Genomic DNA, 13,477 nt, shown 5'->3' with positions numbered 1-13,477 from the left:
ATAATAATAATAATAATAATAATAATAATAATAATGAATATTACTATTATTATTATTATTATTATTATTATTATTATTATTATTATTATTATTATTAAGTCTTCTGCATCTCCATATCAAACCAACCTCAGGTAAAGGGTCGCGCTCCACAGTTTTAAAAGTACTGCCGCTGAGAGACAGAGACGGAGAGTGTAGTTGTGACAATATCGCGCTCGCATGTTACTGGCTTTCGCGAAACGTCAGGAGGTTTGAGCGCGACTGTAGCGACTTCTCCATTGTTTTGCAGCGGATTTTTAAGAATCTGGTTGGCGACACTGCTGCTGCATCCGAAAGTGTAATCGGTTGAAATCATATAAATTTTGTTTCCTACTTCCCTCTCTGTGAAAGTACGGATGTAGGTTATGTGTGATCAGTTAGTATGGTACAATGCTACATAAAAAGATTATTAAGCGAATTCCAGGTAATTTACTGGAACCTTCTCCTCGTGAAAAGCAAGGATTTATAGAAGATTTGGGTCAGAAATCAAAAGCGGAGTTGTTAGAACTAATAGAAAGACAAGACAAACTTCTGGAAAATAAGTAAGTACTGTAACATCAGTTAATGATGCAATAAATTATATTACGCGCAGAGTATATTTCGTACTATATTGACTTTGATATCTAACTCCACTTTGTTCAACACGTAATACGAGTAAATCTGGAAAAGAATTGAAATACTATTATGATTACAATAGGCCTACCTAACCTAGCAAATGTCAGTATTTAAATATGGAATACGACAGTGAATTTGGTCTTTAAATAGGTATACCGATAAAAAGGAAGGTAAATTCATAGGAGTCGTGCCCATGTACATGTCTGTTTTGCTTTTAATAGGCCTAATACAGAAATTCGGTAATAGGATAGGACAGAATAGGAGACATGCTTACGTACATAAATACGTCGGTTTTACTTTAAGTAATACAGAAATCATGTGATTTTCATCTTTGGCCGAGGGCACAACTTCAAGATATAGGTAACTTACATTCATTGCATTCACATAAATTGTCGTGTACCAAAGACTTTAGAAGCACCTTTCAGTTTTAGGTTATTTGGTCCAGGGCGCATGAATTCTTTCTTGAGAATCAGTCGACAATTTTCGGCACAAATTAAAGGAATAGCTATTTGGCATACTAACTATCTTCATTAATATATTCAAATACATTGCCCTGAACCAAAAAACTGAAATCAACAGAATTTCTGGTAATTTCCTAGATGACGCCGGGCTTTCTCATATGTTGTTTGTACTCGCATTCAGTTTCGTCGATGTCCGTGTCGTCTGATGAGCTGGATGTGGTCCTTGCAGTATATGGTTTTGCTTTTAAAATCCACGTATCCTCCAGGATTTTTATATCGTGGATTATAGAAACTGCTCGTTTTTCGCATACGCCACTTTTAGACTAATCTTGCATCTGGTAGGCATTAGGACCCCTTCAGACGAAGCCACTTAGCAGCGCCACTAGTGACTCGTTAGTGATGCTGCAAATAGGCGTTTGAAGCGCTGCTTAATACATTACATTTTTGTAGATAATTTTTCAGTCTCCTAGTGAACATGGACATAGAGGGAGATATAGGCCTACCAATTTTTGGCAACTTTGCTCATACGGAGACAGAATAGACGTAAAAATAGAAGAAGAGTCTAGGTCCATCCATTGTTTTTGGAAAGACAGAATCGAAGACTATTTCACACTTTGATTATTTACATCAGGACTATAAAAAGTTTTTTTTTCGCATCTTTAAGAAATCAATTCAAGAGCTTCTAGCAGGAATTACCAATGAAATTTGAAAAAGAGACACCTTGGCACAGCAGGCTGTGTACTGTCGTGGCGGTGTAAAAAATTGGTAGTCCAACAGTCTTCCATTAGCAGTGCTACAGATGCACCACTCATGTGCCACTAAAATAGTGGTCTCGTGTAAAACCTACCATTTAATTCCTGGTATCATGGCGAGAAGCACCACTTTTAGTGGTGCCACCAACAGTGAAGCAAATCACTCACACCATCTGCAGTGCCACTATTCTGTGCCTGTGGCTGCATCTGAAGCCCCATTTATATCCATTATTCATAGGGTTACCATCGATCCGGCAAAAGGAGGACATGTTCTCTTTTTTTAATCATTTTATCCTGTCCGGCAGGCATTTAAAAAAAATTTGAAATGTCCGGCATTTCACATTTCAACTAGAATTAATATGAATATTGAATAATGTGCGATATTATGCATAGAATATCTAAACAAATGGTAAAAACCTATGAAAGAATTTAACTGCTTTCAATGGTTGAAGCTGGAGCAAATAAAAAAGCATAAGTTTAGATAAACAATGGTGCAAATTCTTCAATTCCAATAGTTTCTGCGAGCACTGAAACTTTTTCAGAACTCTTATAAATATGTAAATTCTATTTATTTATCCCAGGTCACAATGGAAGTGTTGAGAGAGTGTTTTCCCTAATATCTGCTCAATGGACGAAAGAACGAAATCGCATGCTAACGGAGACAGTCGCAGGTATCATCATGGTGAAATATAATTTCAAGGACATGTCCTGTGAACAGTTCCATAGTTATTTGTTACAAGATAGAAGTTTGTCTTTTCAGTCTCTTGTGCAGAAAGTGGGCTCCACCGATAAGTAGGGTACAGATGTAATACTGATCCAGCAGCTAGTGAGAAAACTAAGGTGAGCCATTGTTGTTATCTTTAATTTTGTTCATACCAGTTTGTAAAAAGTCCTTCTTTTTTTCAGCATTGCTCTCTTATTTTAGATTTCATGTCCTGTAGAATTTCTTCTCATGGTAACCCTAATTATTCACAAGCAACAGTGCTTGTTAAAGTGGCCTAGTCTGAAGGAGCTCTTACTGTCAACACTTGTACTCGTATCTATATATTTGTTAAGTAGGCTAATATGTCGGCTTTTGACAATTTAGATATAATATATAAGGGTTATGGTTAAAGTATAATAGGGGTTAAAAGCCGCCCATAATAAAATATAGGCCTATAGTGTTTGTAGATAGAGCAAGTATTAATACACAAAATATAATGAAGAGTTACAGGGAGCTTAAGCATTACATTTTACACAGATTTTTGGTTCTTTATTACAAGATTTTGTCATTTACATAAAAGTCTGTACCTTCATCCTCTGATCATAAGCACTGATACAAACTTTCTAAGTTCATTGCACAGTGTCTCGCGACTGATTTTTTTAGGTTAGGCATTTGAGTCATTGCGTAATAACTGAATGAATGATTCAGAGAGAAACATTACTTATGCGAAACACACGAAATAAAAAGCATGCAAGTGAATCCTCTTGTCTTAGTCCATTTGTTATTTTCAAGGGATCTGTATCTCAGCATTATGCAGTCGAGTTCTATTAATGTTCAAATCAATAAATAAATTAAGGGTGTCAATATTATGTGCAAATGTTTTTTTCGATAATTTTTTTTAAAGCTTTAAAGTATTCGTTTTTCTTCACTATTGCATTTCCAAATTAAAGTACAAATGTATTTAAGTTATATCCTTGGGTTGTAGTCGAGTCATTCATATCATATAAAAAAATTGAGTGCCGACGCTGATTCCACACCGAAAAAAAGGATCTAAAGTTACTGTGCAAGTGGTGGCAGGCATGATCACTCGAGCGAGATGGAAGGAGTAGGCTGCAGAGAAGGGCAGCATATATCATCTCATTTCCATGCTTTTCCTTACTGATCACAGAGAAAAGGCGATGGCGACCTATAAGGTCGAATCAGTGATAGGTTAGGTTAGTTTAGGCTTTGGATATTCCTTGCACATACTCTCAATTGTCTAAGAAATTAACTACTCCACTTAAACCCCTCACTCCCATGCTACGTAGTGTCTTTGATGGGGGATGGTCCTTGCTATCCAACTTCCTTGCTTTCTGTTGTAATGAATAATACACCTAACAAATTTAGTAAGGAAAAGTATAGGGCCTATTGAACTATTATTTTTTTATGTTGGAGATTAATTTGTTTTGACTTAAGGATTGTAAGTTTCTTAGATTGTTCATTAATCTAGGATCACTAGTGATCTCTGCATATACAGTAGGCTACGTGCGGCTGTTCATTTCATAAGTCCTGCATCATAGCTGCATGGTCTGAGGTGTCATGCCTTGGACTAGCATTAATGACAGTTGCAGAATGAGCGCTAGTTTGAGTCTTCGTGAGGGAAGAAAGTTTAACATGAAATTTCGATCAGTGTATGGGATCAGTGTCCATTCAGCATTGTGATGAATTTGGTGAGCAGTGAGTAGCGAAATCCAGTTTCATAAGCCAGTTATAACAGCTGGAGGTATCGCATATTAATCACACATTACTCCCATACTAGTTGGTTGGATCAGCTGTTGGTTGATAGACCTTGGCCCTCCATGGACTCTCCTGCAACGGATTTGTTTGTTTTTGTTAATAATAATAATAATAATAATAATAATAATAATAATAATAATAATATTTATTTGTCAGAAACAAGTGTACAAGGCCTGGATATGACATCGTCAGGTTCGATAGTATACACACGCACACATATACTCACACATGCACAATCAAACTTAGCGTAAATAAATATAGACAAGTAAACGAATAATTATAAGCAAATAAACGTACATAGTCAAATAAACAAATACTGAGAAATAAACAAAACAAACACTGAGAGATAAACAGAGTATGCTGTAGGTTAACACATTTATATAAGGACAAAAGGTATAATTAAAATACAAAGAGACAAATTAAAATATAAAGAAAGGGTTTACTTACTTACTTACAAATTACTTTTAAGGAACCCGAAGGTTCATTGCCGCCCTCACATAAGCCTGCCAGCGATCCCTATCCTGTGCAAGATTAATCCAGTCTCTATCATCATATCCCACCTCCCTCAAATCCATTTTAATATTATCCTCCCATCTACGTCTCGGCCTCCCTAAAGGTCTTTTTCCCTCCGGTCTCCCAACTAACACTCTATATGCATTTCTGGATTCGCCCATACGTGCTACATGCCCTGCCCATCTCAAACGTCTGGATTTAATGTTCCTAATTATGTCAGGTGAAAAAAAAAAATAAAGAAAGGGTTACATTTCTAAAATACAATATTTACATCACACTCCATGAATTCATTCACTGAATAGAAAGGTCTGTTCAGCAACCATCTATGTATGCAGGTCTTAAACCTATTTATTGGTAACTTTCTCGCCTCCAATGGTAGCTTATTAAATATATTTATGCCATGAAAAAGCAGGTATTTGAGCTCAGACTCAATCTGCACCTTATGTAATCTAATTTATCTTTATTTCTAGTGTCGAAGGAATGTATATCTGATCTAGTCTGATAAAGATCTATGTTGGATCTATGGAATATCAAGGTTCTGTAAATGAATAGATTGTAAACTGACATTACCTTTAACTCTGGAAATAGTGGTCTACGTGATTCCTTGGTATTTTTATTGAATATTATCCTCAGTGCTCTTTTTTGTAGTAGTAAGATGCTATTGACTCCTGTTGCACTTTCCCATATATGAATTCCATAGTTAATGTGAGATTCAAAGAGTGCAAAATACACCTGTCTGAGAGTTTCTGTTGAAACCAATGGCCTTAACTTCCTAAAAACAAAAATTACCCTCGACAATTTAGTTATGTTATTCATTTCATAAGTATTTCTATTGCTGCAATTCTTTATTTAACTTGCATTATTTTGATTCATACTTATAAGAGTGTAGAGAAGTGGTAATTATAAACATTTTATTTACTGAAGTTCATTAATTTTTGCAGGAGTTTCGTGGCGAAGCTACCAGATAAAGGAGAAAGAATCACCGCATTTCGGTCACGTTTACTAGAAGAACTTGCACAGAGAGATGAAATTGGAAAAACGTGCAGATTGCTTTCTGGTTTAGAAATAGGCAAACCTAGCTTTTCTGATGAAATAGAATGGACAGGAAAGTATTCAGGAACTGGAACTAACAACAAAGCTGCCTTAGATAGTGATGACGAGAGTGATGATGAAAGAAATCCACTTAAAATACTCGCAACTCAGTCTGGAATCGGCACATACGAAAAGCAGTGTAAAGTAGAAGAACCCGAGAAGAGTCTGATTACACAAGAAGACTTGAAGGACATAGAAGCCATTGCTTCTGATGGAGTGGCCAAACCAAAAGATGATGTGTACATTAAACATTTATGTGACAAGATTGAAAAACCGCGGGAAAAGAAAAGGGAACAGTTTAAACCTTTCCGTAACACAAAGACTGAAAACACACAGCACAAGAAGCCTTTGGGTCCACATTGGGAGGTGACAGCTGCAACACCACCACTGCCTGTACACGGTGATGTGAAACTTATAAGTTTGCAGGAGTCTCTACAACTTCAAAAAGAGCAAGCGGCTAAATTGAAGGTATTCATGTATACATCTTGATTACACAACTTTTAACATGTATTATATGTATATGAATATGTATTATATGTCTTTCTCGTGTTAAATTCTATGTACCTGGTTAACATGCTTCAGCCTGTTGTTAGCTGCCTTCAGAACTGGTTGTTGCTGGTCTTGGTGCCTCGCATACAGAACAAATAATACTCTACAAAAACATCTCAAACAAACAAATACAACCACACAGGCATATACAAACTCAAATGTAACACCTACAACAACTTCTACATAGGACAGACAGGCAGATCATTTCAAACATGTTACAAAAAACACATCACAGCCACAACAAAATTACAAAACACTTCCACATATGCAGAACATATCACAAATGCTAACCACACCTACAGAGACATCAACATAGACATGGAAATTCTACACATCCAACCAAAAAGCCAGAAACTAAACACAGTAGAACAAAACGAAATATACAGACACACAAAAACACATCCAAATGAAATTCTCAACACACAACTCAAATTCAGAACACACACACTCTTTGACTCCACATTACACTACACAAACACACCCCCACAGGAAACAAAACAAAAGGCGCCAAGACCAGCAACAACCAGTTCTGAAGAAGGCCAACAACAGGCCGAAACATGTTAACCAGGTATGATAGAATTTAACAATGAGAAAGACATAATAATACATATTCTGTATTCATGTAACTACTTCTTTTCATCCTAAAAAGAGTGACTGAGGCTAGAGATGGGGAAAAGTTCGAGAAAAATAACAGATGATTGGAAGATCTTGTTCCAAACTAATAGTTATTCTGAACAGGTACAAAAGTGATTTGTAGAGCCAGACTTTATCTTGATCACAATTTGAAGCCCAAGCGGAAAGAACGCTTCATGTCACATGTCTGTGGTGTTGAGATAATCCCAGTGGACGTGAAACATTCTTCCCCCTTAAACCTTGCTTTCTTCATCTGAAAACAAAACATCCAGCCGAAGCTTCACGGTCGACCGGTCATTTTGGTCATTTCAGGTATATCTTAGGCTGAAAACTGTCTTTGAATGATGTGTTTGCAGTATGCTCTATGAAAATGTTAAACTGCCTGAAGCCCTATCGCCAGTTTAGTGAACCTAGTAGGTATACAGGCTGACATTCAATACAAAATTCTAATAAAATACTTAAATAATAATAAATTAATAAATCAGAATAACATTTTAACAAATTATGCCCACTGCGGACTGAACGGTAACGAGAAAGCAGATATGTTAGCAAAGAAAGGAACTTATATCAACTTAAAAACAAATTTCAAGTTCCCATATGAATCAATAAAGCGAGTCATAAAAAGAATAAGTTACAGCGAACAGGCAAAACATCAGAATTCAAAATGTCTGATCTACCTCGAAAATCTGCCGTGGCCATGTTTAGATTGATTACTGGTCATGATTGCCTCAGTAAACACCTCCATCATATTGGAGTTCTGAATTCACCTAAATGCTTACTGTGCACCAGAGAAGAGGACATGGAGATGGAGCACCTGGCTAATTGTGAAACTCTTAGGACATTTGTGGACCTTCCATCAAAATATTGGGAAGCAAGAAGGATGATGACTTCATTGTTAAATCCAGAGCATTAGATACGCACACACACATAAATAAAGTATAAGCAGCACTAAAAAGAGATAAACTATGTTAGCCTTTATCCTCTAGTTGAACAGAACAGAAATAACCATAGCAGTTTGTAAAGCATCGTAAAATAACCAATTAAAATAAAAGGAAAATGAACATAACAGTTATAATATTTTGTAAGAGTGTTGTATTTGTAATGGCACAAGACAAAAGTAACTACATTAAAGAAACCAAAGAGGAAAGTCTAGTTACGATTGAACAAGAATTATTGATTTCAAAATCAAATGGCGATTTATCCATTGATTCTTTTATTTTTTTAATAACTTCAGCACAAATTTTGTTTGCTCCATACTTGATATTTCGTGATATGGTCATTGAATGTGGAATAATAAAATCTACATCCACCTTACCATAAGTAGCTGCAACATTAATCATTGTCTGCGAACAAAGTGAACATGTAGATTTGCTTTGTGGCTGAAATAGATTGTGCTTTTGTAGAAATTTGAAATGCATCACAAAATCCCTGTTCTTTTTATCAGGTACATTAAACATTTTCATTACTGATATAATCAGTTTGACAAGAAGTATGTTGAATAACATTATTGATAATATAAAGCATTATGTCATTTAAAGAATTGTGTTATTTAAAAATTATGTTTCCTTATTTAAATGCTCCAGTACTTCCTGGTTTTTGTGCTATCTGAAATAAAAACAAATGGTAACCTCCTTAAGTAGGTTTTTTGAGTATCAGGCATTAAAAGATAATGTAATTGTAGTGCAACAACCTCGAGTGCTTGCGACCGACCGAGTAAACACTCCCAACTGATCAGTTATAAATATTCGACTCCATGCAGTCAAGCGAATCATTACTTGGCTGCCTTCTTTATGACCGAAGACTTAAGGCTGGTTCACAATAAACCGGAAACGAGAATCGGAACGAAAACGAAAATAGTAAAATTGTTAAAATGTGTACATTTAAATGTGAGCATTCACAATTAACGAAAAGCTTGCCGGAGCCTGGGATCGGGAACAGAGAGTTGGCCAAGTTTCAACTTTGGCGTTCACGTTTCCGATCACAGCCCACTAGATTCATTCTATTGCCATCTAAAAGCTATTTTGTCATCGTATATTTTGTAGCAAGAAGACCGTGACATAACCTATGCATTCTTTTGTTCTGTGCTGTGCATCATGGAGAAAGTTTTATTTGATGAGATTCTAATATTGAATGTTGAGGAAAATCCTCACGTTTACGATAAGCGGCGTGCCTCATATAAAGATGAGAAAATGAAGGAGAATATGTGGCTTTCAATAGCTGCATCTTTGAACACCGATCAGAAGTGAGTCATATTTTATCACTATATTGATTTATTACACACTACATATTCATGCTTCAATTCAATAACTACTGTTGTGTTCATTTTTGTTCTATTACAAATGTTTCTTCTCTAATTATTTTACGTTATGGTAGACTTAAAATATGCATGGGCATTTATATAGTACCATACCTAATGAAATATTTCAGTTGAAATTTCGAAGTTGGTTAACCTGTGTTTATGTTTGCTGCCTTGTACTCATGAGAGAACGCCATTGGTCAATTATACACAAATAACATCAGAATGCATAATATCGACTTTACATATTGTTATTGACATACATGTCGATATGCATAGTCGTCTACATTCTCAGTTTATTGTGAATCAAAAATTTTCATATTCACGTACTCTGCTTCTCATTCCCGGTTTATTGTGAACCAGCCTTTACTGGTGATCTTCGGTCAGTTGTTTTTATGAGAATGTAGAGGTCTCGTTGGGAACTAATTTTCACTACTTGTGAAATATATGTTTGTGCAGGATGTCCAAGCAAAGCACGCAGCTGAGAGACTTGCATCACAGCTGGGTGTGAAGATGGGTAGCACTTTGCCAGATTCAGCTCTTCGGATGATGTACCGGGATGAGCCTCATCACTCAGACTCCAGCAGTAATTCTGAAGATGAGATGGCAAATAGTGACGTGGAACACGAAGATGAGGAACTAGAAAAGGATGGAGCTATTATCTATAACATTGTTGACTAATAATTTTATATCTACAGATATTATAACAGTAGAGAAAATGTCATAAGTGACAGATTATTGTAAATTTTAAATTCTGGAAGAATCACATAAAGATTATGTACCATATTGGTACCCTTTGTACAGATACATGTAGTTTTATTCAAATATGTAATTTTAGAGAATTGCGAATTCTAGCATCTCATTATGTATTAATATTAATACCAGAGGTTTAAAAGGTATTGTTTTGCAGCATTTGAAGTTTATTATAATTCTGTCTCTTGAATATCAACGATAAAAGCAAAATTTGAACTGCTCCCATATAAAAAAGTAAGATTTTGTTGCATAAATGATAATTTTTATTCTTCTTTGGAGTGTTCTTTATATTTAACTTTGAATTTAAACATTACGTTATATTTAATGCTCTTCTTTAATTTTATTACAGAGTTTTAGTTGAATCATCATCATCATCATCATCATCCTGTCAAGTAGTAGTCCTAAAAGACCAGAGAAGGTGATTTTCATGCCATCTTTTCATGGGATGTCCGAGAGAGCATTTTTCATTTGGACAATGCTTTATTATTGCTTTAGGGAACCTGGATGAGTCCATTCTTAAGACATGATATCTAAAGATGTAATCTAGAACTGATGATATATTAAGTTCTTGTAGCACATCTCATTTTTCTTCTGGTCCCATTTGATATAGCCAGGCTGTTCAGCATATGAATCTCATCTCACATGCTGTTTGTCTGCAGTGATATAATAGTCAAGTATTAGACCGTAGGCGGTCAGGTGGGCAGGAATTGGGCATGCCCTGAGCAAGATGGGCAAGTACTGGGCAGGTGTTGCTCTTAACATGAGGCAAGAGGAGTTCAGTGGCGGCCACTTAGTCGCTAATCTCCTAGTATAGGAGTTCTTAACCTGAGGTCCCTGGATCCCTTGGAGGTCCTTGGATGGGCTTCAGGGGCTCTGTGAAAGTCACATAAAAATTAATATATATGTTCACTATATTATTTCAACATAAAAAGCAGAAGTGTATCTAAAATTGCTTCTCACTTTTTTTTTAATTTTTCTAGGGAAGGGTCCATAGCTTTCACCAGATTTTCGAATGTGTCCATGACTCAAGAAAGATTAAGAACCAATGTCCTAGTGGAATTGATAAGAATATTTTATCACTTTATTTCAATATTATGCCTTTTAAAATTAGAGAGGTGTATTTATAATATGTTTACATTACCTAAACAACAAAATGTTTTGCTTTATGAATTTTCTTTTATGTTTTTGACAATAATTACTTATTTCAATTTGTCTTTTCAAATCAGAGAGTTGGTTTTAGAATATATTTACATTATCTACACAACGAAATGCTGTTATGATTTTGCTTTATGTGTTTCCTTATATGGTTTGTTTTCTGTGTCTTACAATAAGTAGGAAAATGTCTGAAACAGTAATTTAGTTTCCTAAAACAACTTATCTCATTGACGACGGATTGCTTAAATTTTCTATTATTTGCATATGCTCATCTCCAACAGTATTATTATATATTTGAGCATGCCTGGTGTTGTAATGTGGCTCAACGTTATATATACCGTATATATTTTTTTTTTTTGCTATAACAGTGTCCACATACTTTGCATTTGGCACGTTTGCCAGTTAGAACAGAAAGAAACCGTTCCTCTCATTGGAAATCTTGAATCACTTTAAATGTAGTGCGGGTACTTGTTCTGTTCTCTTTGTAAATAGTTCTCTTGTTGCAGGATAAAATACTTAAGTCTCCAGTAATTTCATACCTAAACAATTACTATTCATTTAATTTGTACTTTCTTTGTTCTTGAATTCTACAGGGTGGGCGAAATGTCCCTTTACATGTTATTAGCATAGTACAGTTAGACGCGTAGATGAACATTGTTATGAATACAGTAAATATGTATATATTTAATTTTATGAATAACATTGTGCAAAAGTTCATTAATCAACAGTGTTTGTGTGCTTTCCTCCAAGTTAAATGCAACGTCAGTAATCTTTACTATTATCTTATATTTCTAAAACTCTGGTAATACCATTATCTCGGATAACGCTCAGTTCTGTATTCACCACATAATTTATTATCCTGGTTTTCAAAAGCTAAGTTTTCGTTTCAGAGTGCATTAAGAAAAACTGAAAATCAATCCATCACTCTACAAAGTGAAGAAGTATCACATGCTGAGTCAGTGCTGTACCTAGGTTTGTACTTGGACAGAAAATTGACTTGGAATACACATATAAGCAACCTAGTGAAAAGATTCTGACATAAATTATATCAAGTTAAACATCTGTTGAAGGGTTCATCACCACTGCCGCTACACTTGAAAAGGCTTATATATTTCTCATTGATCAGACCTATATGGATGTATGGCTGTGGTATATGGGGATCTGCATCCAATTCCCAAATCAGACGAATTCAGACAATACAGAACCAGGTCCTTCGACTAATCGTGGATGCACCCTGGTACATCCGCAATGACAACCTATACAAAGACTTGAAGGTGCCTACAGTTGAATCCACCCTGCGCAGCTCCTACATTCGACTTCATCGCTCAGTGGTTAACCTTCAAAATGAACTTTTTAATATCATCCCAGAACAACTTCCACCGCCTCGCCAAATAAGAAGATTAAAAAGAAAAAGACACTCAGATCTGTTGTTTGAAGATTAACATTTTTGTTTTGTTTCACATGTTGCCAGAGGACAGTCATAGGATTGCAACCTCCATACATGTTTCTTGTGTGCTTTTATAGCACAATATTTATAATTTTTAAGCTCAATTGTATTGTACATAATTGTATAATAAAGTTTTCTTATGATTGAAAAAAAAAAAAAAGACTGCATTTGATCGTTAATTTTTTCATAACGAAGCATGGAAAGAATAGAGGGAAACAATTGACTAGCACCATGGAAACTATAAATTCATGATAAAAATAAACAAGTTATATATAGGTTAGGTGTGCGAAAATAGTTTATCTACCGTGAGTTATGGCTAATGTCGACCAGAAACGTAGACAAAACCTAATATAATATGTCAAGAGAAGGAATTGTTATTGAATTTGGTGGCAGAAAGTATAAATGTAATAGAAAATAAAAAAACAGATGATGTAACAACTCAAATGAAAAATGAACAGTGGCAAACAATTTCAATTAGTTTTAATTCTCAAGGAAACAGACCTGTTCGGGATGCTACAAACTTGAGAAATGTTCGGGAAAATTTAAAGAAGGCTTCTAGAAAGGCATCGGCGGAAATCAAGATGGAAGCATTGAAAACTGGTGGGGATACAAGTAAGGTTATTACAAATGATCCTATCCTTGAAAGGGTAATAGAACTTATTCGGCCTTCAGTAGAGGAACTGAAAAACCACATGA

At 35.3% G+C, this 13,477-nt stretch overlaps 1 protein-coding gene across 1 annotated transcript; it reads left to right on the top strand.

Annotated features, from left to right (window-relative positions):
• The first annotated feature begins 315 nt into the window (after nucleotides 1–315).
• On the top strand, nucleotides 316–12,941 carry Polr2M (RNA polymerase II subunit M). The gene is made up of 3 exons (XM_069841749.1): nucleotides 316–578; nucleotides 5,798–6,416; nucleotides 9,886–12,941. Exons 1-3 carry the CDS (start codon nucleotides 427–429, stop codon nucleotides 10,105–10,107), a joined length of 993 nt encoding a protein of 330 aa, XP_069697850.1. The 5' UTR covers nucleotides 316–426; the 3' UTR covers nucleotides 10,108–12,941.
• The last annotated feature ends 536 nt before the right edge of the window (nucleotides 12,942–13,477 follow it).

Source organism: Periplaneta americana, chromosome 12, assembly GCF_040183065.1.
Source record: "Periplaneta americana isolate PAMFEO1 chromosome 12, P.americana_PAMFEO1_priV1, whole genome shotgun sequence".
Classification (NCBI taxonomy): Eukaryota; Metazoa; Arthropoda; class Insecta; order Blattodea; family Blattidae; genus Periplaneta; species Periplaneta americana.
The sequence above is the reverse complement of the archived record's forward strand: the minus strand, read 5'-3'. Positions and strand labels throughout refer to the sequence as shown.